Genomic DNA, 26,449 nt, shown 5'->3' with positions numbered 1-26,449 from the left:
CCAATCAGCTTGGAGAGTTCTGCTGGATGTCCCTCCTTTCCCCAACAGATTCACATAGAGCAGTCGCAGGTTGATAATGTGTAGCACGCAGAGTGCTATACATTATCAATCTGGCTGGCAAGGTTATTAAATTGTGTCAGACAGTCCAAAATCTTTTGTGACAAATCTCAGTAAATACTAAGTTTCTTAACTACCCCCATTCTAGCATACATTTCAAAAGCAAACGGTACTGGGAAAAAATTGTTGTTGCTGTCCATTGACACTGCATGATTTGTTGCTTTTTTATTTTTTATAAGTCTAGATTTCCTAGTTTCAAGAACTGTGTAGGCCTATGTGAAGGAAACATTCCTTGAGCTTATCTTACATCAAAATCCAACATGGCCAACTTACTCTTGAAATAACTCAAATCTCATAAAGTCTTTTGCAAACCGAGTAGGAAGCAACCTAAATTTGTAAACTTGTTGCTATGGCATATTTTCTTTGTTGTGTCGCTAATAGCTTGTTTTGCTAGCATCAGTTAGCCTGATCTGAGCGGCCCTGTCGGTCAGCAAATCCCAATGTTTGTCAAATGTGGAACTGGAAAACTGTTAAGTCGGGTTGGAAGCCGTTCCCAAATCAAGGTTCTGACTTAAGAAGCAACGAGAATCCAGCATATTTAACCCCCAGGGCTCATTCCTGGTTCACTGCTGTCCGCTTCAGTGTTTCCTGGAGCTTTCAAAGTTTCCTCCAATGTTTCCTCCAAAGTCCTCAAACATATTGTTTGGGCTGTTTTTCTGATATTTAATTTTCAAAGACATGATACCAACATTTTATTTTGACTACCACTAAAAGCAACCCTAGCTGCCTAATATTATCCAAGCACACCGCTGAGTTCATGTTTGACTAAATGATGGCACTTAATCAGGTGTTCATGCATTCATGCCAGACTGTGATTGTTTTGTGCGGTTTTACTTTTAGCTCGAATGAGTTGTGGATCCTAATTATCATGCAGCTCAGCTGAAATCCAAACCTTTGCTGCAAGCATGGTGTTAATTGTGTTTATCTATCAAACGCCTTTTATCAGATGCAAAGTATGCTTTTTTCGGTAATGAAAACAATCAGACCCTCAACCCACGTTTTCAGTTTTTATTGGCCTCATTCTAAGCTAAAGAGGTCCCAAATAGATGGAGAAAACATCTTCTCTGTGTAGGTTGTTTTGGCAGTGGAAATAGATAACTGGTGCTGCTTTAAAGTGTTCCACTTCAATTCCAATTATCAGTGGGGCACACATGCTTTCCCAGGCCTTTCTAATGGACTAGACAAAAGACTATCTCACCATAATTAAAGTCCAACATTTGGAGAATGATAAATCCTAACAAATTTTTAATATAAGCAAATTTCCATCCATTTTTCTTACTGATATAAACAGGACCCAGAGTGAGACCCATTATTTTGCTTTTCTTTTTAATATACGTAGGTAATGCGGGTTCATTTCAGTAAAATAGAACGTGATCCAAAAATATTTTTTTTCCCCAGTGAGTTAAAAAAGTGTATCTCATACCGTATAAGCTCATTACACCAAGAGAGACATGTTTCATTTTTTTGTCACATTTTAATACTTAATTTCAAATATTATGATATCTAACGTAAAAAAATTATATGCTAGGGCCTAAGCAATCCTGGGGAAAACTGATTTGTGCATTGTCCACCAAACACGACTGACACCCTTCAACGGCTCATTGAGTGCCGTATCAAAGGAAATTAATGGAAAGTTGAGTGGAAGAACAAACTGGCAGAAAAAGGTACAGTCAGCATGAATTTGGGAGGGGGGGACTGGGGGTAAAATATCAAGATGTTGACTACATCTGAAGTCAGTGCTTAAAGCAGCGTTGTGTAACTTTTAGCCAGTAGGGGGCACTAGACCTGCAACTTTTAGGTTGAGCTCAGCTCAGCTCAAAATTAAACAGTCTCTCTCCGTGTTTTGGAATCTGATAGCAGACCACTATGGATCAGCCGACTGAGAAGTTATCGAGTTACTTTTAAAGACAAGGCCACGTTCACCCCTCTAGATTATACTCAGAGTCTCTCATTGAAACAGAGAAGGAGAGGAGGAGGCAGAGCCAGGGGGAGAGGGAGGGGGAGCTCCAGGAGCCGTGGAAGAGAAGGATGGGGGCAGACAACAGGCTCAATCTTCTGATCTGGAAAGCCTGCTGGAAAAGAGCTGAGCAGGTTCTGAACTATATTTACTGTATTTTGTCGCAATAACCATGGCCATGAAAATCTTTGACTTGAGGATGAGAAAAGTAGACGCACATAAGGTTAGCTCTCGTGTTTAGGGGAGCTCAGACTGCTGTAAAGTGGCACTCTAGGTCATGTGACCCATTCAGAGCTGGGTCTGCACCTCTCAAGTTACATTGTCCAGTTTTTGCAAAGGACAGCCTGCACTAAGCATCCACATGCACCAAATGCTATAGGTTGACCTGAAAAAATAATTTAATATATCTCAAATCCAGCTAATACTTGGGTCAAAACGTACATGGTGCTTCTTATTTAAACAGCGGTCACACACAGCCATATCAGGGTGTCATGGTGTGGCTGAAGGAGGATCCAAGCACAGAGAGTGGCAGCGGTAAAAAGGAAGTTTTAATAATAACAGAAGAAACCACGATGGAGTAATGAAAACCTGGAGCTGAAATACAGAGGGGAGTGTAGAGAAAGGCGAGGCAGACTCAGGTGAGAGCAATCCGGTGGAGACGAGGAACAGCTGATAGTAACAAAGAAAGAGGAGCTGAGGGGAGGAGGGTAATGAACAGAGAAAAACAACACGGAAGAAATCTAACAGAAATAATTCAAAATGTACAACGAACACAAGAACGAACCGAGGACCTAATCGACAATTGTATAAACTAAAATGGCAGCAACTTCAGAAATAAAAAATAGTAAAGAAAAAGCGACAAAGAGAGAAAACTTCTAAGAATGCTGTCGCATGACTTGTGTTAAGCTGCTCCAGAACCATAGACAACATCAGACAGGCTTACCTGAAATAAAGGACTGGGCTGTTGCTCAGTGTTACATAATCCTCTCTTAAGATGAAAGTGATTTTCCAAGGATCCTCTAATTAAGAGGAATGTATTTGCCATTTGCATCTTGCGCATATCCATTGCTTGTTTTGGGTGACATTGTTGTTCAATAGTCGGCAGTTTAACAGACGTGCAAACGCTCAAACACAAGCGTTGCACAAAAAGTCAGAGACTTTCTCACTCATACTCGCAAATCGCAGTTCTGTTTCCACAGGGGCTCGAGATCAAGTGCTCAGAAAGTAGTGCAGCGTTAGGCAACTGTATCTCTGGGGAGTCCACAAAAAGCTACTCCGTGCCTCATAATATGTGTGCGTGTGGGTACGAGAATAGACAATCTCTGCCGATCAGATTTACTTGCTTAATTGGATCATTGTTGGGAAGCAGCTGCGTGTGTTTGTGCGTGCTTAATGTGTTAAAGGCTGCTTTTTGCTTTAATGAGTTGCCAGCCCATTGAGGTGAGAGTAAAAAAAAAAAAAAACACACACAAAAAAAGTGGCCAACATCTGGTGTACATTCTGTTGTATTCCACTTTTCCTTCTTTTTTTGTGCTCACGCGCGAGCCACGGGGTTATCAACAATAAGAAGGAAAAAAAAAAAAAAAAAACAGCAAGCCGGCATTCATTTCTGCCAGCATTCGAAAGCTTTTGTTGTCAGCACTGTGACGGACTTTAATTTGGCACTGTGATCCTTTCTGTGTCAGGCAGTCAGAGAGAGGAAAATCTGAGATCAATGCCGCAGCTCCAGTCAGATTTCTGTGTAGTCAAACAGCTAGTGGGATTTTTTTTCTTTTTTTTTGAGGCATCAAGAAAAATCAATGTTTGCAGTCCTCAAGTTGATAAGTATAAACAATGTGGTAATGGCTATTTGTGGTAATTGCTGCCGTGCTGAAAAGTCTTCCAAAGTTCACCGTCGAGGCAAAGTTGCTGGGTGTTCAGTGAGAGTGTCATACTTCAGCACAGTTTGATATGAATATAGAAGTCTATTTAAAGTGACTGTAGTAATAATAAATAACAGGAAATGAAGCCTAATAAACATTACAGCGTATGAAGGAGAAATTATATTTTCTATGTTATTTAAGAAGGAAAATCTCAGTTGGAGTTAGATCTGGACTTTGACTAGGCCATTCTAATGCATGATCTAAACCATTCCAACTCTGGTCATATAATAACGTCATGTTCTGCTAGATGGTGAAAATTGACCTTAGGCTTACATGTTTTACACCATCTGGTAGGTTTACTTTCAGGATATCCTGTACTTAGCTATCCTGCAAATAGTGTTTTCTTCAATAAGGCTAAAAGATTTATGTTTGTCGCTCCTCTTACATGGAATGAGGCAATATTTAAACAGAACATCTTAAGGCTTTTTTTTTTTCCAAACAATGCCCCAAATATATATCCGGGTGTCTTTAATTTGTATAAAACAGGACTAATAAAAAGTATTAATATATAAATGAATTTATTTGTCTTTTTAATGGACATATCATTAAGTGAATAAAAAGCTCTACATATTTGACCAACACACACAGGCGCACATACACACACATTTTTTTTCTAAGTATAGTTAACTTTAACATGCCTTTTTTTGTACCTTTCTTTGCCCACTAGTATTTGTGGGTGTTTAAACATGACCAACATGACCAGCAGTTGCTTAATTAACACTCACAATCAGGGTCATATATATCATAGTCATTTTCAAGGTTTTTAAGCTCATTGGAACATGTTTGCCTGTCATTTCCAAAGCACTCTACATAAAAGAGAAGTCAGTTTTCTTTACATTCCATCGGCCATCTTCATTGTTTTTCAAATGCTGCAGAAGTAGCCCACTAACCCAGGTTTCCGCATGCATGTTTGTTTGCAGGTGGACCGTACCGAAGTGATCCGCAGCAGCAGCGGTCCGGTCTTCTCTAAGGTCTTCCTGGTTGATTACTACTTCGAGGAGGTCCAGAGGCTTCGATTTGAGCTGCACGACATCAGCTCTGGCAACAATGGCCTCCGCGACGCGGACTTCCTCGGAGCCATGGAGTGCACCTTGGGACAGGTCAGTAAACAGTAACTGAGAAACTTGTCTAACGAAATACCTTTTATTAAGTAGAGCTGTTGTGAAATGTGTAAATAAATTGAAAAAAAAAAAAGAAATACACCATTTTCTGTTTTCGAAACCTATCTAGTGTAAGCTGGCAAAATAAAAACAGAAGTTGGGGAAACCGGTCCATTTAGATGAGTGCTGCACATTTGCAATAACATTTTTTACCCCCAACTTAGTGCCATTTTGCACCTGTAGTAAACCCCGTATCATTTTATTTCTCTTTGTAATTAAAGATTTTGATAAACTATGAGAATAAATACTCAAATGCTCAAATCTCACTTAACTTGATGCCAGAAGCGTTTTGCAGCCCTTCGAAATGTCCACATTTTTACCTTACAGACATATTCTAAAAACAATTCTCTTTAAGAAAACAACAACAACAGCCACACAGACTACACAAAACAACCTGTAATGATGAAGTGCAAACATGTTTTCAGACATTTTGGCGTGGAACACATTCGTCTGTTTAAGATTGGGCAGCTGAATGCTTGTCAGAGCAGATACCCAGCAATTAGGAAAAATAAAACGGCTGCAGCAAATGCCTCAAAAAGCACTGCGGTCTACAATAATTGATTACTGAAGTTTGGCCTTCCTCAGATGCCTGCTTGACCGAACCGACTAATCGTAGAAAGACGTGACCTGATCAGAGAGCTGACCGAGAACCTGTTTCTCACTAAGGGGAGGCTTCGATGTTCTATTGTGGAGTAAAGAGAATCATCCACAAGATCCACAAGTTCCTACTGCACTCCATCAATATGACGAAACCCACTCACCATCAGCCCGCTCGAATTTTGCATAGAGATCTTTAAAAATGTAACAAATTCACTCTTACGGACTTAACAGGCTCTGTAGAGCTCCGACCACAGTTACTCCGTTTTATACATGATTTATAAGCATGGCCATGATTTTTTTTTTGCAGCCTATCATCGCCGCATCATACAGCTTGAATGCAGAACACGGTGTTCGGCAGGTCGTCCCTATAAGTGAATTGGGGCGTGTAAGAGATGTTTACATGGCTCAAATCTGAACGCATTTTAAAGATCAGCTCACCTAAACTGATCTTTTCTACATTGGGGCAGAGGCGCTGTGATTGTTTGCGAGTGTAGACCGTCTCTCCGCCGGCGCTGCATGGAAGCAAAGTGTTTGAAGATAAGATTACGCGCTCTGTTCTATAATCAGCTGTATAGGCGTCTGCAGGTTAGCACTTTGTAATAGATGATATGCACTTTATTTGGCCGGCCTTAACTGTGGGTCCCTTTAGTTCAGCTGCACGAGCAACGTCTGCATTCGCGATTTTAGCGTCTTTGGTTTCTGTTTACACGGAGCTTTAAAAAAGCTCTTTCAGACTGTTTTCCGTGCATGTACATGTGCATATGCTAATCCGCGCAGCCTCTCCCGCTGATCTCTGCAATCAATATTTAAAGATTCTCTTCATTTACTCCAATCACTCAGCATCCGGGGCCGTTTAAAGAGAAAACGTTTATTGCTTCAGTGCTCATTAAGGTGGTGAGTTGCTTGATTTTTTTTTTTCTTTTCAGGGAGTAGCCCCCCCTCTGGTGTCATATTGAATATAAGAACATAGCCAGAACAGCTTCTCACAGAACCGGCTGGCAGCGGAGATGAGTGGAGTGTATTTGCTTTTACCTTTTTTTTCTGGTGAGAGATGTTATCAGCAACATAAAGCTGGTGGATTTACAATCGTTGCTAGACATAGGATAGCAGCTTCAGAGGAGGAGGAGGAGGATTTATAATGCCAGAGAGGTGCAGCTTGATGAGATAACACCGTGCCAATGTTTTAGGCGCAATATCCCGCTGTTTATCCAGGGTTTGGTTTAGAATGTGACAGCGTCGTGCGTTGGTATATCAGCCAGTAGCAAATAGCCGATCTGTTCGTAAAATGAGAGCGACGCTAGAAAGTTTTGTGCCAAGATTACGCAAGGGGTTTAATACTGTAATTCATCACGCTGAACGTATGAAAGCTGCAATTACCGGGGCAGCATTTGGCGCCGTGTTAAAGAGAGACACAACTCTGTAGTGGAAATTGCTGTATGAACTCAGCTCTAAAAGCCATTATCAGTGGGCATAGTTTGTTGTTGCTGCCGAAACTGTATTAGAGATAAAAAAAAAAGGAGTTGAAGCAGGAGATCCTTTACTGGCCCGCCACCAACTTTTCATAGCCTTGACTTTCTTTGTCCCATTATAACCTAAAAGGTGACCTATTATGCTTGCTTTAAACATTTAGGACAGGTCTATGGGCTACACCAAACATGTTGATTACATTGCTTTTGGACAAAATCATTCTCAGATCATGAGATTTCGCCCTCCCCAGTTCCTCCTATTTTGAGCTCACTTAAAATGCGCTGTTTTTATTTTATGCAAATAAGCTGTAGCTGGCCGCGCCTCCCCCCCAGCTTAACATTTACACTCGCACATACACGTACACGCGCACGGCTGCAAGCAGATGTGCAATGGTACAGCTGTACATCTCTGACCCTGAGTCAGACCCCGAAGCGGAAGTGTAGCCTCCTGCACATCAAGCAAGGATCAGCACCGTCAAAACAAACTTAATTAATTCACACATACCCATAATATCACTGCACAGTTCCCTCCTACTCCGCTGTTTTATTTCTTGTTTTTTTACTCGGCCCTCTTTCAACGGCACGATCAACGAGACAAGTTTTCTCGCTCTGTCTACTCAGCTACCGCAATAGCACAACATGTTTTAATCATTCATAAAACACCAAAAACAGGGAAATGTCCAGGAACAGCTTTTGTCGTGGACAGGTCGCTCAAAACGGAGACTTTTACCGGAAATCGGGGACGTCTCCCGGGATAACCCGAGGCTATCAGCGTTAGCTTGATAGCTAACACGCAAGAGAAATCATTCTCAAGTACTTACATCTCTGCCATCTTTAGATTTCCAGCAAATAGCAGGGACAGAACTTTCCTTCAGTAAAAGTATTTTGGTTAATCCTGCTGCTCACTGTTGGTGGCTTTCAAAACGGGTTGGCAACGTTAAGGAAGGTTGCCTCTGGCTGGGAGATTGCCATCAAAAATCAAATAAAGCCACGCGGCTCTGTTCTCTGTGACTGAGAGAATGTGAATGGACACGTGTTCTTCATCGCACCCGACAATAAAACATTTGTCTTTTCCATTGTGCAGCGCGTTCACCGGGAAACATGGTCCTCTTTTAAAAATAAGTGGAAGGAGCTCAGCTTGAGTTGCTAGGTGAGGCAAAAAGTGCCCGCGCCGATTGTGACGCAATAATCGGGAGGTTTTTGAAACGGCTCATTTTAAGACATCAATAAAACACTATTGATGGCTGTATTATTTTTTTTAATTATTATTATTTTAGCGCTACTGTTTGTAGAACCAGTAGAGACTCAAGTGAAATTCTTTATAATAGGTCAGCTTTAAACCTCAGTGCATTTTATTGGGATTTAATGTAACACGTCAACACAAAGCAGCACTTGTGTAAAGTGGAACAAAAACATTTTTGTGTCGGAAAAGCAAAAGTGTTTTTTTTTTTTTACAAAATAAAACTCTGAAAAGTATAGAGTGCGTTTTAGAGTTTTTTCTTTTTTCTGAATACATAATGTATTGACCAGTTTTAGGACGGAACAACCATTTTACCCAGTATAATGAAAAGTGTATCTGATCGGATTTCCAAATATAGCTTTAATTTCAGCACCACTACAAATCCACCTAGACCTCTTCATCGGCCTAAATTGACAAGGCATTAATCAGAGAAGCAGCTAATAGCTCCATGGGTAACTCTGGAGGTAATGTCAAGGAGGCCTTTCATCCTTGGAGCACATCATCTAAGATAAATTGTCAAAATACCAATTAGAAATATCCAATATTCTGATGAGCGGCAAATAAAGATTTTCTGATTGATTAACAAGTAGGATATTTATAATTTTGGAAATACCTTTGTTAGAATAATCAACATAAAACAGAATTAGATTGTTTTATTATTTTTAAGACACATCTACCATTTCCTATCTTCCTTGAGAGAGTGCAATATTTATTTTATAACAGATGCACGAAAATAAAATGATGCAAAGTTTTTTTTAATACTTTTTATTTAACATTTTTCTTTATTACAAAACAGCACACCAAAACAAATGTAAACCTGGGGCACTGTACTTTAGTGTAGTGAAACAGATTTCTTACCATTGATCCCCCTGGGGTGGGTGTTTCATAAGCCAAGCCTGTGTGATAACCTCTTTGCCTGCAATCGATACGATTTTAAAGTGATAAATGTCTTCTTCTTGAGTCATCTCACCAGTTAATAGTCCCACCAAGAAGATTTTGGGGTCCCTAGGGACAACATAGCCCGTTATTACCGTCCCAGAATGGTGCCAACTTTGGCCAAGACCAAAATATGTGAGAGTGATCGACGTTCCTGTGCTTCAACAGTGCTGCTGTTCTCCTCTTTGTCTATTTATAATATGTGGCTTAATAAAATATCTGATTAGGTACTTCCAAGCAAATTCCCTCCACCTTTTAGAGGGGTTTTGCTTTTTACAATCTGGATTCAAGAATGAGAGGACAAGAGACTGAGATAGAGATGTATCATTAACGCTGTAGACTTCTGTTTTATCTTCTCACTAATGGGCTTGATTCTTTTATTTGATGTCTTTGTATGGGCTGTGTCGTACAACAAAGTGACACCATGATGAAACATGTGGGCCGGCGCTGTGACCTCCGTTCCCTTTTATTGCTCGTTTCAGATCGTCTCTCAGAGGAAACTGACTAAAGCTCTGCTCAAACAGGGAAACACTGCTGGGAAGTCTTCAATAATGGTACGACATGGCTTCCAGAGCCAGCGCCGCCGCAGCTCAGCGCACCCACACGTGCACAAGTCACAATCATCACGTCGCGCACCTTGAAGCTCTGAAGATAATTAATTTGACGATGTTTCCCCCCCCCTCCCTCCCCTCGCTCTGCACTGTACCTCATTTCCATCTCATTTTCCCCTCACCTCCTTCCTTCACCTCTGTGTCCGTCTCCCTCTCTGCCACCGTAATCCTCCCTCCCTCTTCCGTAATCTGTAAAGGTGACAGCAGAGGAGTTGTCGGGCAATGACGACTACGTCGAACTCGCTTTCAGCGCTCGGAAACTTGACGACAAGGTTTGAGCAGTTGTTGGTTTTTTCACGTCTGGGAATGTGAGCTTTATGTGTGTGAAGTGCGCTCGGAGGTGGAGGCCGGTGAGATCTGATGATGGAGCAACTCATGCAACACACACGGGTGCAATCTGGGCTCATGATAGAACGAAAGAAGACCTGGTGAGATAGGTGGGCACCTCCCTGCTACAATAACCCTCCATTATCTCGACTTTCCGACCACACACACACACACACACACACACACACAGAACTAGATTAATTTTTGGCTTCCCTTCACACACGCGCACACACCCTCACCCACAGCCACAGCCACGGATGACTAATCCAAACAAGTTGTGCCCAAGAGGAATGAGTACAAGCAAGGGAGGGGTGGATAAATTGGAGAGGACAGGAGAGGGATGGCTGGTTGAAACAAAAAGAAAGCGAGGGATAGGAGGTGAAATGATGGCTCTGATATGTGTATGAATGATTTATGCTTATGATCAAAGTGAATCTTTTCTCCTTTTCTCCCCGTCAAGGATTTCTTCAGCAAGTCGGACCCTTTCCTGGAGATTTTCAGAGTGAACGACGACGGTACCGAGTCGCTGGTGCACCGAACCGAGGTGACTGGAGTATATTCACGCACACGTACGCGTATGGCGCCTTTAATGGCGTTGGCGCAGCCTGAATCTTTCCATATTTTGTCACGTTACAACCACAACTCCGATGTCCCCTTAAGCGTGATACTTCTTATTTAATCCGGTGAAACCAGCTGCGGCCCAGTAAAACAGAGTCCACCTCTTCACAATATGTTCAGTATGAAAAAATAACAGGTTTTAAAAATAATTTTTATTAAACCTTTATCTATCCAGATAAAAGACCCACTGAGACATCTTTCAAAGAGGAGATATGGCCAAAAGAGCCAGCGAATTACGTGATAGCAGACCGACATCAATAACAAAACAACCATTAAAACTATGCTAGAGTAATCTACATTCACAACCCTTCCTCTAATAGATACCTCCATCTGTTTCCTATCAACAGGAGTCGGGGTTTAAGATTAAAACCACTTCATATTGTCTCTGTATCTTATGCATCACGACAATTAACATTTATTATACTGCATTGTTGGTAATTTACTGATTATCTTATTTTTAAATACATAGGTTCACCAGAGATTGTTATAATCAGGACCAATTTGTTATTCTTTATCAGTAAAATCATCCACTTATGTTATTCAACAACTAACATAATCCCTTTCTCTTTAGTTTAATCAATTAGACAAATGATCACTTCTTTGGTTAAATCATCGGTAATTATCTTGTTATACTCATAATTCTCCAGGTATAATCCTGTAAGAAAACTTAGAGAATTAATTAATTGCCCTGCTGGGCATCTTTTCAGTCACTGCAGCCTCAGGCTGTGAATACTTAATTCCTTGATTATGAATGTTTGATCATTTCTGCATAGAAATAGGGAAAGATCTCACTTTAGACAGACAAGGAAGTTGTTTTTTGTGAATGGGAAGATGTACTAAGCCAAATGCAGGGCAATCCAGGAAGAAAACCTTTTAGAAGCTTCAAAAACAATTGAAACTGGAGTGAAGATTTACAGGACAGTCACTTTCAACATTGAGGCAGAGCTACAATGGAAAAGGGTTACTTCAATCAAAACTAGACAAAATGTCTTTTTTTTTCTCGTTGTAATTTTGTGGTCAATAGGTATAGCTCTATTTAAGAAAAATGTCGTTTCCTTTTTTTTATGTTTTTTACAGACAGTGATGAACAACCTGAGCCCAGTCTGGAAATCCTTTAAAGTTTCCTTGAACACTCTCTGCAGTGGAGACCATGACAGGGAGCTCAAGGTGAGTTGGAAAGTCCCGCTGTTTGAGCAAAGGGAAAATCGTAGGAGAAAATTTTTATTTCATCTTAAATACAATCTGCCATACTCTGTGTGGAAAACCTTGGACACAGCCTCTCATAACGTAAGTTGACTTAGTGAGACACAAGGCTTGTTTAGAAGAGCGAGGCCAAACAGCACTTGAATAGGTCTTGAAGTTTCCTTTTAATGCGATCTTCTTTCCTTGCAACGTTGAATTCTTATTAAGAAACATAGCACATAAAATGGCATGCACAAGCCTGTGCGTCCATACAAGGAGTTTAGAACTCAGTTAGATATTTTTGGCCATGGCTTGTTCAAGTAATGCAAAACTCAAAGCTTAATAAACGAGCTCACTCCTAATAGCCTGTGCCGCCAATCAGCAGTGCATAAGTTATTTATTCTCTCGGAAATCAGGAAACTGTGTAAGTTGATTGCAAATGAATGTGAGAAAGACTGTTTCAGGCTGTTGTTTTGCAAGTATGAAATGTAATCAAGAATTTCCAGTCAACAAAAATAGAGGAGGTCATATTTCCTGAAGATCGAGATAACTTTTAAAGTTGTGTGCTTTGAACTCTGGGCCCGTGGGCAGCATCCACCCCTAACAGTGTGGTGCAAGTTCAGTTCGGAAGGGTTAAAACTGAATTAATTTATTTTCATACTGAGTTTCAAATGTTCTTAAGTAACTTCTTAACTAAATTCACAGCTCCAACAGGAACTAGTCATTTGTTTACTAATAATGCTGGCTATATCTTAATAAGGCTAAATCAAAAAATAAAGCTGCGCTCAATCACTTTTTTCCCTACTTTAATTAACAGGAAGCAATATGTCAAAAGGGCTCCATTACATCTATATTTGCAGGAACTATCAATGCACAGTACACCAGTTGCAAACTGTGACATTTTTAGTAAATTATTGATTCTGTATAAACATCTCACCCCAAAGGACAAAATCTTTGCCAATATTTGCTTATGTTATATTTCTCTCTTCTATGGTCTAATAACAAACCAGGAATTGCAAAAATACCATTAAACTGCAGCTCCATCCTCTGCAACCTGCAAACCCACAGCCGATCTCATTCCCTGCTTCAGCAGGCTCTGCAGAGTAACAACAGAATTAGGAGCAGAATTTACCACAGTCTATTTAACAGTAGTTAAAGTATTAGGCTTCATTATATATTTCTAAGTTTAAATCAAGGGAAGATGCATGGATAATCCATAACAGGCGCCTGAAAAGAGGGACAGGCTGGATTTGTTAGCATTGGATTGAACTACGCCAGCATGCTTCCGTGCTTTTTTCTCAAAGGCTGTTGCCTTTGAGAAAAAATATTGCAACTGTTATCTGCATTAAGTATTTAAAGTTTACCCAAAAGCTTTCTCAGTTTATAGCTTTCAGCCCCTCTCAAATTAAGAACTGTTGACGAACCCCAGGAGCTCTGTTCAATGTAGGCAAAAACAGGATCCTAAGTTCAAATTTATCTGTAGAGATTCATGACACCTATGATTCCACCTATTGCAATTAATGTATAAACAATACTAGCTCTCAGTTTTAATTTCACTGTAACAGTCGCCTAAGTTGCTTATTTTTTAGTCATATTTTAGTCCCTCTATATTTAATTTCAGTAGATTTTCTGTTAAACCTGTTGAAATGCTGTTTTCTTCTCCATTCTGGAGCATTGTTGCAAAGATGAATTTCCCTATGGGCATTTATAAAGGCGTTTCGGATTCTGAATAAGAATTTCTGCTCAGTCTGCAGCTTCACCAAGCTTGCACATGCACGCTGTAGTGGGGGCTTTTCACAGCTCAGCTGTGCCATGTGGGAGGGACACATGCTCCATAGAAACTACCCTGCTGCCAGTTTGTAACCACTTTCCATGGATCACACGGCAAACAACTTCATCACCTTTGAAATACAGATCATTTTCGTTGAATTACCTAGTCATTTTTTTGATGCTGTTGTGGGGAAAAAAGGTCGATGGTACTCCAAAGTAGTGAGGCTAACAGCAGACGTCAACACATAAAATAAAAAGTAGTGTTGTACTGATGCCATTTTTTGGATCCGATACCGATACCCGATACCTGGCTGTGCAGTATTGGCCGATACCGATACCATCTGTTATGGATTATCAAATTGATTTGTGCGTATATATGAAGAACTAAATACTACTTAGGGTAGTGGAACTTTTTATTGCCTACCTGGAATGGGTGACAATAGTTGAATAAACTTTTGGTTCTCAAAGGCCAAAATAGTGCAACATTTGTAAAATTATAACATGTATAATACTAGTCGGGAGAGAGAAGGCTGCGTTCAAGTGACATACAAACATCAAAATGGTATCGTGCCCTATTTGTTGGTACTCGCCGATACCGATAACACCATTTTAGTGCTGGATCGGAGCCTTGTCCCATACTGGTATCGGTATCGGTGCAACACTAATAAAAAGCCCCCAGAACAGGGTCATAGCCATTGACATAGGTATATACCTTCTCAGTATGGAGTCACAAGGTTTTGCATCCATCCATTGATCCAAGATTGAGTTGTTGGGCTAACAGGTCTAGCAGGGAAACCCGGGTGATGATCCACTTCATTCTAGGGGATCTCAAGGCATTCCCAGGCTTGAAGGGACATACAGTCCCTCCTGTGAGTTCTGGGTCTATCCAGTAAGACATAACTGGAATGCTTCCAAGGGGAGGCACCCAGGAGGTATCCTGATCAGATGCCAGAACCATCTCATCTCGCTCCTTTCATTGCAAAGGAGCAGCAGCCTCCCCGGATGATGCAGCTCTTCCCCGTATCTCTGTAGGAGCTCAGTCACCCAGCAAAGGCAGCTCATTTCCGCTGCCTGTGTCCGGGGTCTCGTTCTTTCTGTCCTGATCCTCATGGGTATATTTGAGGGTTGGAGCAGAGACAGAGCGGTAGCTCTAGAGGTTTGCTTTTTGGCTCAGGTTATTATCGACTGCCTGCTGCAGCCTTCTATCAATCTCCCTATCCATCATACCGCCGCTTGTGATCAAGTGATGATATCCCAAGATGCTAAGATATTTGATCTCCTTCGCTTGAGGCCTAGACTATCCCCCAATCGTAAGACAGGAGTCAAACCTTTTCCTAAAGATCTTTTCCCTCGCCCTCAACTATGTTTTACCTCTAATTTGTAGACACATCTCAAAAGAAGAGTTTTTATTCTTGAAGCCACTTACAGGGACAAAATAATCTGAGCAAAAACCTAAAGAAGCTTAGATGTCTTTAAAAGGGGTTCACGAGCTGTCATACTTGTCTTATGAAGCGCAAACTAAGCTCCTTTTTCTGTTTTATTGTTTCCTCTTTTCATCTAGTGATTGTAAAAAAAAAGGAGATACATTTTTTATCTCATACCAATTTGTCATACAGTGTGTCTATATATTAAACAACGGTGTACAAACCTCTGCAAGCCACTATAATAACTGAGTATAATGATGCTTGCAAGTCGTCAAGCTGCTCTTTCCACTTTCTCTCCAGAGCTATGAGCCGAGAGCCTCGTGATGCGACTATGTTATTTAAAGGGCTCAGTGGTCATCTTAAACTCTCACCTTCCCTTGCCTGTGCTTCTGTGTGTGTGTGTGCCGAGCTGCACATCAGCTGTGAACATTTATTCGCCTCATGAATAAACATGAACTTGTTCATTAATTATTCAAAGACTTCTTAACGCCGCGTGGCTCCTGACAGCAGGAGAAAGGGCTCGCGCACTCACAAACGCACATGGACGCCACCGGCCACGGTTTCCTGGGCTACCTGTTTGAAGCATCAGAGTGATAGATAGTTAGAAATGGCAGGGCAGAGATTCCTATTCAGTCCAGGACTTTGCTTTCACCGGGGTCTTTAACTGACCAATGCATTAATGCATAACCCTCCTCTGCGGAGTCTGGCTGCCTCTTCCTTTGTACTTCTCCTTACTGGCTTTTTTTTTTTTGTTTTTTTCACCTCCCTACTCTTCCTTCTCTGTCTCCCTCTCATTGGTCTCTCGCTCTCACTGCCGGTTAGTATTCAGTGAATGGAACAGAGCTTCTTCATTCTTTCATTAGTCCTTTGCACAGGCTCTCTGCCTCTTGAAGTGGTAGCGGGGCTCCAATGGCAAGCACTCTTTTCCCTTCTATATAGAAATTTTAAGACACATGTAAAGACGAAAAAAGGACACACACACACACACTTCAGGAGCTGGCTCTCTGCTGCTTAAGTGGGAGACAGGAAATAAGAGGATTAATGCTGGTCTTTGTTTTTAATCACCGCTGTTGGACCGGTTCAGATTGCCGGTGGACGGTTTGACCTAAAGGCAAGAGGGTCACGGGATTTAGAGTAAATTAGCCCACTACGCCAGAACAGACATGAGATTCATCCGGATATAAGTGTTAAATCATAATTCTACCCTCTTAGATGTTTTTTTGAGCACAGTGGCTCAATGGAAAAGCCCACATGCACACATTCAAAGGCAGCGTTTTTTAGGGACACCTTGCCAGTGCAGGCTTGGACTCCATTTTTGCTCTCAGAGGTGACTTTATTCCCGGTTGCATAGTTTGATCAATACTGACATGATTACGTCACACGGTTGCAGGAGATTTTGGGCCGCACACCCATGATGGAGATCTCGGGTTCCAGCACGAGATCTCTTGCCTGTAGAGGTCAGCGGTGAACTCGTTGTTCTGTTCAAGAAACCAGTTTTAGACGATTTGAGCTCTGACGTTATACCACTGGAAGTAGGCATCAGAAGAAACAAGTCCGTTTTTGTGCTAATAAAGGGAAGGACATGGGCCGCACTCTTTTTTTTTTTTTTTTTTTTTTGCCAATCTCTTGCAAGTTTTGGGCATAAGGCAAGGTGCTCCCTGAAAAACCAGGGGAACATATTAGCAAGGGGCAGCTGGAATCAAACCCGCAGCTTTTGCGTTGTAAGACAACCACTCCTCCAAACCGTGCTACAGTCGCCTGTTTGATGCAACAGTAAACAATCTGTACCTAATAGAGTGGCCTGTGTGCATTTATACATAAACGCCTTTTCTCATATTCCGAAATGATGAGACTGCTTCTTTGTGACGCGTTGATGATTTGTCCTCCGACCCGTTTTTTTGATTGTAGATATTTATGTTGCAAAATGGCTCCTCTGAGAGAGAGAGAATAACTATTACGTTTAAACTCTGACTCTCATAAAGCTGTCTCTTAAGCCTCTCAGCATCCTGAGATTAATATTTCACCACTCCATGGCCCCCCCACCAACACCGCCCCATCAATCATTCAGCATGGCATTTCTTTGCGGGCCTGTGGGTTGCATGTGTGCGCGCGCGTTCAGGTAGCTCATCTCACCATGTGCTCCTGTGTGTGTTTCTGTTCCGCCCTAGTCCACGGTGTGGGACTGGGACTCCAACGGCAAACACGACTTTATTGGAGCGTTCCAGACCACGTTTAAGGAGATGATGAGGGCAGAGCAGGAGGGCAAGCAGGTAAGAAGATGCACGCTCGCACTCTATGCCTCGGCTCGTCTGCGCTCTGTGTCTAATTGGGAGCGCAGCTTCCTCTGTGCTCGTCCATATTTAAATAATTTCTTGTGCAACAATATACAGAAAGTGCCTTAAAACGCCCTCAAGTGCAAAGCGCCCACCACCTCCGCCGCCTTCTTGTCTTTTCTCAGATCCAGTGGGAATGCATTAATCCTAAATATCAGATGAAGAAGAAGAATTACAGAAACTCGGGCACTGTCATCCTCAACCACTTCAAGGTAACGTTACACAGCATGATCCATTGATCCGTTCCCTTTAGTCATAATGGAAAGACACAACAAGAGCAAATCTTTATAGATTTGTTTTTCTGATTAGTTGTGCTTCTAAAATACCATGTAATCCAAATTTCCTTGCAAAAATATGTATATTTTCACATTTTTTCACATTGCAACCACAAACTTATTATACAGTATTTTGTTGGGATTTTATGTGATAGACTTACACAGACGAGTGTAAAATTATAAAGTGGAAGAAAATTGACTTAAGAATTGGCTTAGAAATTTTCTTTGCCAATGAATAAAAATCCAAAAAGAGTGGCCTTTCATTTTGATTTAGCCTCTATTATTTTAATGTCCCTAAATAAAATCCAGTGCTATCGACTGCCTTATATATATTAAATTAATGAACAGAGCCCACCTGTGTATAATTTAAGCTCTAGCCAAACACAGACCACCGAGCCGTGATAGAGAACATTTCAAAATAAACAGCATCATGAAAACCCATAAACACAGCAGACAAGTCAGGGAATTCATTTGTAGAGAAGTTAAAAACAGGGTTAGGTGATAAAATAATCTCAGGAACAATGAACTCACAAAGCATTTGTCATTCCATCGTGCACAAATGGACAGTACGGTACGTTGGAAATCTGCCAAGACATGTCTTCTCCCTGAACTCAGACTGGACACATTAGTTAGAAAAGCAGCCAAAAGAAACACTGCAACTCTGCAGAAGTTGCATAGATCTATAGCTTACAGAGGAGCATTTGCTTAAAGCAAAACTCTTAGTCATCCACTCAGCAAATCTGGACATTTTGGCTTACAAGTTAAATGTTCTTTGTGATAAACATCACCCTTAGCACACCCTCCCCTTTATGAAACATGGTGGTGGCAGCATCATGCTATGGGGACGCTTTCCTTTAACCCTTTAACAGGAACAGGAAAGCTGGTCAGAAGTGTTGCGAAGTCCAGAGCTAAATCGAATCCAGCATGTAAGAGCCTGACAATCCTTGTTTACTGGTGTTCTGCATCCCCTTTGACTGAGACAGAGCTATTTCGCAGAGAGAAACAGGGAATAACTCTCTAGATATCCAAAGCTGGTTGAGGCACACAGCGAAAGAAGAGAAAGCTAGCTCGACAAAGGTGACTGAGGGAACCAACACCTCTTTAGGTTTTTACCTGTAAGAATTTTCTAAAACCACATATGCTTTTTCTTCCACTTCACTGTTATGAACTACTTTGTGTTGGTCTTACACACACAATCCTGATAAAACACCCTAAATTTTGGGGTTGTGATGTGTTAGAATGTAATAAAGTTCAGCTGGTGTGAATACTTTTCCAAGGCACGGTATACACCATTGGCTTAAAGCATCCTCACTCCACAGCACATTTTACTGTATAATCTTATGCCACTTCGGGAGGATCATGTCCTTTCTGCAACGTGTACTAAACAGAATTTCAGGCACACCACTGCATATTAATGCAGGAGTGAGCGGTCCAGATTAGGCAAACAAGCAGATTTTTCCTGCATTTTTGGCTCATATAAAGAGAGTGACCACAGCCAAGCATGCTCTGGGATGTTGAGATAATCTACACGACACTCAAAGGGATCTAAGTTGGTTTTCTATTTTTGAGCTCGGATGTTTATTCTTTGCTTCCGGAAATCCCGTCATTTTCTAACATCATCTGTTGTACATGTTATTTGTTATCCCATCCTTTTGAATAGAAAGATAATAATTAGAGATGATAATTTATGTGCGAGTGTTTTGTAATATACTGTAAGGAGGCTAAATAAAAAAAAAAAAAGCACATTTTATGCCAGTGTTGTAAACCCAGCAGACACCTTTGAATCCCTTGACTGTTCTCCGTGTGTTCTGGTCTTGCGAATGCAGCCATCCGGCATGGGGTCCCATCTGGACTGCTTAGGCATTGGAGCCTGAGGGCATGTCAGCAGAGTTGGAGATCTCCAAATGTTCCCTTGGAGCGACATGCTAGTGCTCTCCGATCCAAACACGTTTTTTCTTCTTCTTCTTCTTTTTTTTTTTTTTTTGTGTGTGTGTGCTTGTTAGCGTAGAGCTGCTAGAATGAGCGGTTGCTTTGGCTGACGCAAGCTCGTGATAACATTTGGAAATTACCACTGCACCTGCTAAGTGTCAATATTATGTTCCGGTCGCTAGCTTCTAAGAAAGGATGTGTTTCTTTTGCAGCATGTTTAGGCCAGTAATAGCCTCAGGGTCCTTTTCTGGTATTTAGCTGTTCACATGAGATTTGTGCACGCAGCACCAACATGTATCTGTTCCCAAAATCAACTTTAGGTCAGCTAGCTTGGTGCATTGTGTCAGCTTGCAATGGTTTGGTTTCCGTAAATGTTCACTGCAAACTAAATCTGAAAGGTATGTGGGGTCTGGACGGCTTGAAGTTTGGAGGTCTTCAATCATGTCATACAGAACATAACAGATCTTGCCTACATGAGAAAAACATACATACATGTTTTATAGCACCCTTGTTAAAGATGTGTGAAACGTTTTCAATTGAACTGTTGTTGCTGAAGCACAATCCGACCCTGTCATTATTTAGGCATTAACTACATGGAAGTTGCAAAAGTGGAGAAAGGCATGTTGATAGAAACGTAGGGTTCAATAAAACAAAATTCAAACTTATTGAAAACAGAGTGAAAGTGCAAATATAAGACATGAGTAGTAAAAACTAGCCAAAAACAATGAAGTAAAAAAAACAGGCTCTGGAACGTGGAGAAGGCATAGACAGCAAAAGAAGATGTAGCATTAAGTGATGTGTTTATTATTACTTGGTGGCAGAAAGGAGAACAAGGGACACTCCCTGAGACCTTTTTTTGATTCGGTGGTGGCACCATGCCATCTTCTGTGGTGTAGCTTGCTGGAGCAGCAGGTTATCTTCAGCTGACAGGAAGCGTAAACTGATCAGGATGGCGAGCTCTGTCCTAGGATGTCCTAGAGAGACAGAAGGACTGTAGCAAAAAACAACTTTGCACCTTTGGTGACAGACTGTTGCACCCCTGGTGCACCAAGCAGCGTTATCGCAGATCTTTCCGCCCAGAAGCCGTAGACTTTATAGCCATCAATGTTCCCAACAGACTCAATACGTTGTTTACATTCCTGCTGCTAGCTGCAGTTTCTCTTTTTTTTTTTTTTTTGTAAATAGCCTGTTTTATTTAATGCTCAAGTATACGTGCACATTTTGTACACTTTCAATATCACCCCAATCCGTTGTAGATTTCATTTAGTTTGAATGCCATTTTTAATAACTGAAGAGTATTTTTTTTTCTTTGTGAATGTTTTTCCTTACTTGCTGTTGATACACTTTAATTTCTCCACCGGCTGAGCGGGAAACCAGAAAACTGAGATAACTGAGGGAAACAGAGCGAATTGTTGAGCAGAAACTAAGAATTCTCTCACAATCTGCCCTACCATTACAAACGTGAGCATGAAGAATTACCTTACCTCTCCTGGTGCTTTAAAACGGTGTCTGTTGTGATCGAATGGCAACAGAAGTTTCAGCTGTGTTTGGTGTGAAACAAAAGATTAATATTAACAAAAGCATCTCAGGCCCACTGTTAAGTATGTCGGAGGAGCCTTGATGCTGTGGGGCTGCTTCTCTTTCAACCTCTTTGGGAACCTTTTTAGGGTGCATGAGCTTCTGAAGGCCTCAGCCAGAAAACTCAAAAAGGTGTCAACATTTGGTCATTTAGCAGAATAATTGTCCAGACCCTAAATATCAGCATACATAGGGTTTGTCATACATAAATTAAACCTTCAGCTATGCCCTTCTCAGTCCCCAGGTCTGAACGTTTAGAAAACCTACGGGGTGAGCTGAAGAGAAGAGAGCATAAGAGCATGCCCAGGACTCTCTAGGACCATCTAGAGATATTCTCTAGCTATTCCTTCTGCACAGAGGAATGGCCAGAGATCCCTCTCGCTCTATGCTCCAACCTTGTAAAATCTTATAGAAGAAGATTCAGTGCTGTTCTATTGGCAAAAAGGAACTAGTGATTTTGTTAAAAAAAACATTTGTTCTTAACACGCCTTTATCTGTGTTAGATCGCTCTACATTTTGCAGTGTCGTTGTGCTACTACAATACAAGATGAATTTTGTTTCAAGGCCGTTACACATCTTTGCCAGCAGTACCAGTAATTGTGGCTGGCACTGTTAAAGGGGCTGATTCCCCTCTTCCACACATATCTCCATCTCGTTCCAGTCAGCAGAAACTAAGCCTGCTTATTTGTCAGTTTTGATAAAACACAATTTCGTTGTTTGAGCCAGACACTCCTAATAATGAATTTAATGGCATAGACTTTTGTGCTTGACCATGTGTTCATTGTACTGTGCGTATTTCATTATCACGACTCATGCAGAAAGCCAGTCTGAGCCAGTTATGGGAGCCCATCTCCCGCCGAAACAGCGACCGCTATCTTATCTGTCTTTTCATAAGCCACGAACAATTCATGACCCACAGCCTTAATTAAAGCGATCTCTCTCGGCAGACCATCAAAATGTACTCCTTCCTGGATTACATCATGGGAGGCTGCCAGATTCAGTTCACGGTAAGATCGCTCCCACCTACTGGATAAAGTCATTGATGTTTGCATTGTGTGTGCCATCGCTGCTTTGTGACGCGGGTGTGGATTTCTTGTCCCAGGTGGCCATAGACTTCACCGCATCCAACGGGGACCCGAGAAATAGCTGCTCTCTCCACTACATCCATCCCTACCAACCCAATGAGTACCTCAAAGCGCTGGTGGCTGTAGGGGAGATCTGCCAGGACTATGACAGGTAGACTACCTCCATCAGTCTCACACAAGAGTTTTTTACGGTTCCTGTGATAGACCGACAAAAAGAAGTGCATAGCTATGAAGTAGCATAAAAATTATACATTAAAAAAACATGAATCCAAAAGGTGTGGGGTGTATTTGTTTTCCATTAATAATTTATATAACCACCTTTCGCTGCAATAACGGCAGCCAGCCTTTTGAGGAATGTGCCGACAAGCTTCAACAGCCCGACTGTCCACTGTTTTGTGTAAATTAGCTCTAGCTTCTTCAGATTGGATAGAGGGTATCAGCTTTATAGGACTATCACATATTTTCCATTAGATTTGGGTCTACACTTCCCAACACATGAGCATGGTTTGGTCAGCCGTTTCATTGCTGATCTGGCTGTAGGTTTAGAGTCGATTGTCCAGCTGCAAGGTAAACCTCCGGCTCACTCTTAAGCCTCTGACAGATTGACTTCCAGGATTGCCTTGTATTTGGCTTCACTTACATTTCAATAAACTCTGACCAGCTTCTCTGTCCCTGCTAAAAAAAACGCATCCCCACACATGATCAAGTCATTATGACCAAGTTTCACTGTAGGGATTAGTGGTGGTTTGTGATATGGGCCACATGGGCTCTTCTGTAGGGTGGCATGATAAAAGGAGGGCACACAAACACAAACAGGATTTTCCCACATGAGCTGTAGATCTTTGCAGCTCTGACAGAGGCACCATGCACCTGCTGCGTGCTTTCCTGGTTCAGGTTCTCCTTGCCTGGCTTGTCGGTTTAATTGGATGGCCATATTGTGGTTGCTTTGCAGGTGTGCCGTGCTCTTAATTTCTGTAATTTTTGGATGATGGATTGAACTACAGTTCCAAAAAAAGTAAAAAAAACAAAGCAACTGGACTTGTTTTCCGTAGTTGAAGACGTTTCGTTTCCTCTCCAGGAAGCTTTCTCAATTCAAAAGGTCTAGAGTAATGATGAGTATCAAGCTTTATACTACTGCCCAAACAAAGGCCTTGTAATGGCTTAGATAACACGCTTTTGAATTGAAAAAAGCTTCCTGGAGAGGAAGCGAAACGTCTTCAACTACGGAAAACAAGTCGAGTTGCTTTGTTTTTTACTTTTTTTGGAATGACCATGACCTGGATGACAGAGAATCTTCACCAGCATTGAACTACAATATTATCTCTGACCTGTCTGACCTGTGTACCTTATTCTTCCTGATGCTGTTTGTTCACTAATGTTTTATAACAAACCTCTGGATTTAGTATTTATTTGAGCAATGAAGGTTGGTTATCATGGGGGTATCAGAGTGCATGGGGCTGAATACAGATGCACTTTTCATTCTTCTGATTTTCGTTTGCAACAAATTTAAAAAAACAAATGCGCTACTTTGTGTCGGTCCACCACATAAAACGGCAATAACAGTTTGTAAGTTTGTAGCTCAATAAATGCTAATATGAACACATTCAAAAAGTATGAATTCTTTCAGAAAATGTTGTATATGAAAAGCTTGGACACATACAAGCATATCTCCCTGCCATGGTTTTCAGTGACCACTGTCTCTCCTCTTTTCTACAGTGATAAAATGTTCCCTGCGTTTGGCTTCGGGGCTTTGATACCTCCGGACTTCAAGGTAAGAAACCCGAGTCGCTCACATGCGTGCTCGGGGGGGAAAGCAAAGGGAGCTCCGGATGGTTCAGATTAAATTTTAAACATCTTTTGGAGATGCCACTTGCTTTTGATCAGCATGAAAGCAGAAACATGTGCGTCAAACCTGTAAACTGGTCTTGGACCGTTGTGCTGAGCGATCAGTTTGTCGAAGCTGCTAAAGACATCCCCCCCCCACCCCCATTCTCTCTGTTCTCTGTCCTGCCTGCAGGTTTCACATGACTTTGCTGTGAACTTTGATGAGGAAAATCCAGAATGCGCTGGTGAGCTAACGCGCCTCAAACGCACACAACTTACTTCGAATGCACCAATACAGAGCGACAGAAGAAGCATGCCTCTCCTCTCTTACCGTCCTTCTCATCTCCCCCCCCCCCCTCACGCACACATGCATACGGCCACACGTGCACGCATTAGCGCGCACAGACGAATGCAGCTGAGAGATTTGTCACAATGCTGCAGGATGTATTTCAGGCTCCACGACACAGAGAGAAACAACACTAATCTGTATGTGTGAAATGGGCTTCTGTGCTCCTCTCCGCACATAGCTGCAGTCCCCGCTGCGAAGGTGTGTTTGCGTGTATCCTCGTGTGTTCGTGCGGACCATAAGGGAACGCTTTTCGAAAAATGCTCAGTCACCTTGCAGCACAATCGCACACGGAGAGCCTGATTTATTCTAGCAAACACGTTTGCAAGTAGGCGAACTTCGACTCCGTGAGGCCGGTGCGGTGCAACGTACACACCGGTAGAAACAAATAAACAAGCGGCAAGATACCCACGTATGTCTGTGTTGCAGGGATCCAAGGCGTGGTGGAGGCCTACCAGAATTGCCTTCCTAAAATCCAGCTGTACGGGCCCACCAACATCGCCCCAATTATCCACAAAGTGGCCTCCTCTGCCTCCGAGGAGATGCACACCAAAGAGGCCATGGTGAGAGAGAGAATGGAAAAGAGGACATAATAAAAAAGAAAAAGTAGTTTCTTGTTATTACTGTGACTGTTGTCTGCAGACAGACAAGGAGGGATGGAAGGTACTAGAAGTAAGAAAAAGTATAAAAGTGATAGATCAGACGGGGATGAGTTAAATGTAATAGACGGGAAAAGGAGATGCCTATGTGTGTGTGTGTGTGTTCGAAGAGGGTTTACTGATATTAATTAAATTCCAGTCATAAATTTTAGAGCATGACTTTTCTCTGCAGTAATGCCCTCTGCTTCTCTCTGTCTCTCCAGTGGATTAGAATGAGTTTTATTTAAATCAGTCCCTGTCAGCGGGGCCACTTTTTAAAACATCAGTTTCACTAAACATCTCTCCCTCCCTTTTTAACCCGTCACACCAGGAATACTTCATCCTGCTGATCCTGACAGACGGAGTCATCACCGACATGGCGGACACGCGGGAGGCCATCGTGCACGCCTCCCACCTGCCCATGTCCGTCATCATCGTCGGCGTGGGCAACGCCGACTTCACCGACATGCAGATCCTCGACGGCGACGACGGCATCCTGCGCTCCCCCAAGGGCGAGCCGGTCCTCCGGGACATCGTCCAGTTTGTCCCCTTCAAGGACTTCAAACACGTAGGTGTACGCTGTTAACACATTTAACGCACTCCTGCCGAGCGCATCAAACACTGCTGTTTTATCTAACAGCTGGGGTCTAGCGCATAAACGTGCCATTGTTAGGTGATACATGTAACTCAAAGATCAAATGCTGCAGTACTACTACTGGATAATTTTTAAAGTCATAGCTACCATGTCTCTGCTTGTAGCAATGCATTTGCAAACTTCTCTGCAAAGACAAGGCCTTTCAGTTTTTGGCATGAACCCACAACCCTTAAAGATGATTTAGTTTAGGTTCAATTACGTTTTTACTCATGAGGTGTAATGATTAATGCTGGTGAATCCAATATTCAGCCGGACACAGAGTTACGTTTTTAAAAAAGTTCATTGAAATGATGAGTAGTGGATGACGAGGCAGGCAAGCAGGACCAGACTTGACCAGATGCAGGATGGCTGAAGGTGCAGGCAGGCAGGGATGAGCAGGAGACCAGAAGATGCAGGTAGTGACAGACCAGAACGGGTGATGTGGACCGGGGAACCCCCAGAACAGGCAGAGCGAGA

At 42.0% G+C, this 26,449-nt stretch overlaps 1 protein-coding gene across 1 annotated transcript in view; it reads left to right on the top strand.

The window, feature by feature from the left end:
• Positions 1–26,449, top strand: part of cpne4b (copine IVb) — a 51,230-nt gene that overhangs the window by 9,835 nt on the left and 14,946 nt on the right. The window contains exons 3-15 of the mRNA XM_012878907.3: positions 4,917–5,096; positions 9,881–9,952; positions 10,207–10,281; positions 10,797–10,880; positions 12,032–12,121; positions 17,499–17,600; positions 17,789–17,875; positions 22,393–22,452; positions 22,548–22,681; positions 24,247–24,301; positions 24,548–24,599; positions 25,130–25,263; positions 25,670–25,906. Of these exons, the coding sequence (XP_012734361.1) occupies positions 4,917–5,096; positions 9,881–9,952; positions 10,207–10,281; positions 10,797–10,880; positions 12,032–12,121; positions 17,499–17,600; positions 17,789–17,875; positions 22,393–22,452; positions 22,548–22,681; positions 24,247–24,301; positions 24,548–24,599; positions 25,130–25,263; positions 25,670–25,906 (1,362 nt within the window). The remainder of the gene's footprint in view (positions 1–4,916; positions 5,097–9,880; positions 9,953–10,206; positions 10,282–10,796; positions 10,881–12,031; positions 12,122–17,498; positions 17,601–17,788; positions 17,876–22,392; positions 22,453–22,547; positions 22,682–24,246; positions 24,302–24,547; positions 24,600–25,129; positions 25,264–25,669; positions 25,907–26,449) is intronic.

The sequence above is a fragment of the Fundulus heteroclitus genome, chromosome 13 (genome assembly GCF_011125445.2).
Source record: "Fundulus heteroclitus isolate FHET01 chromosome 13, MU-UCD_Fhet_4.1, whole genome shotgun sequence".
NCBI classification, from domain to species: Eukaryota; Metazoa; Chordata; class Actinopteri; order Cyprinodontiformes; family Fundulidae; genus Fundulus; species Fundulus heteroclitus.
Note: the sequence above shows the minus strand (reverse complement) of the source record. Positions and strands in the feature narration are given on the sequence as shown.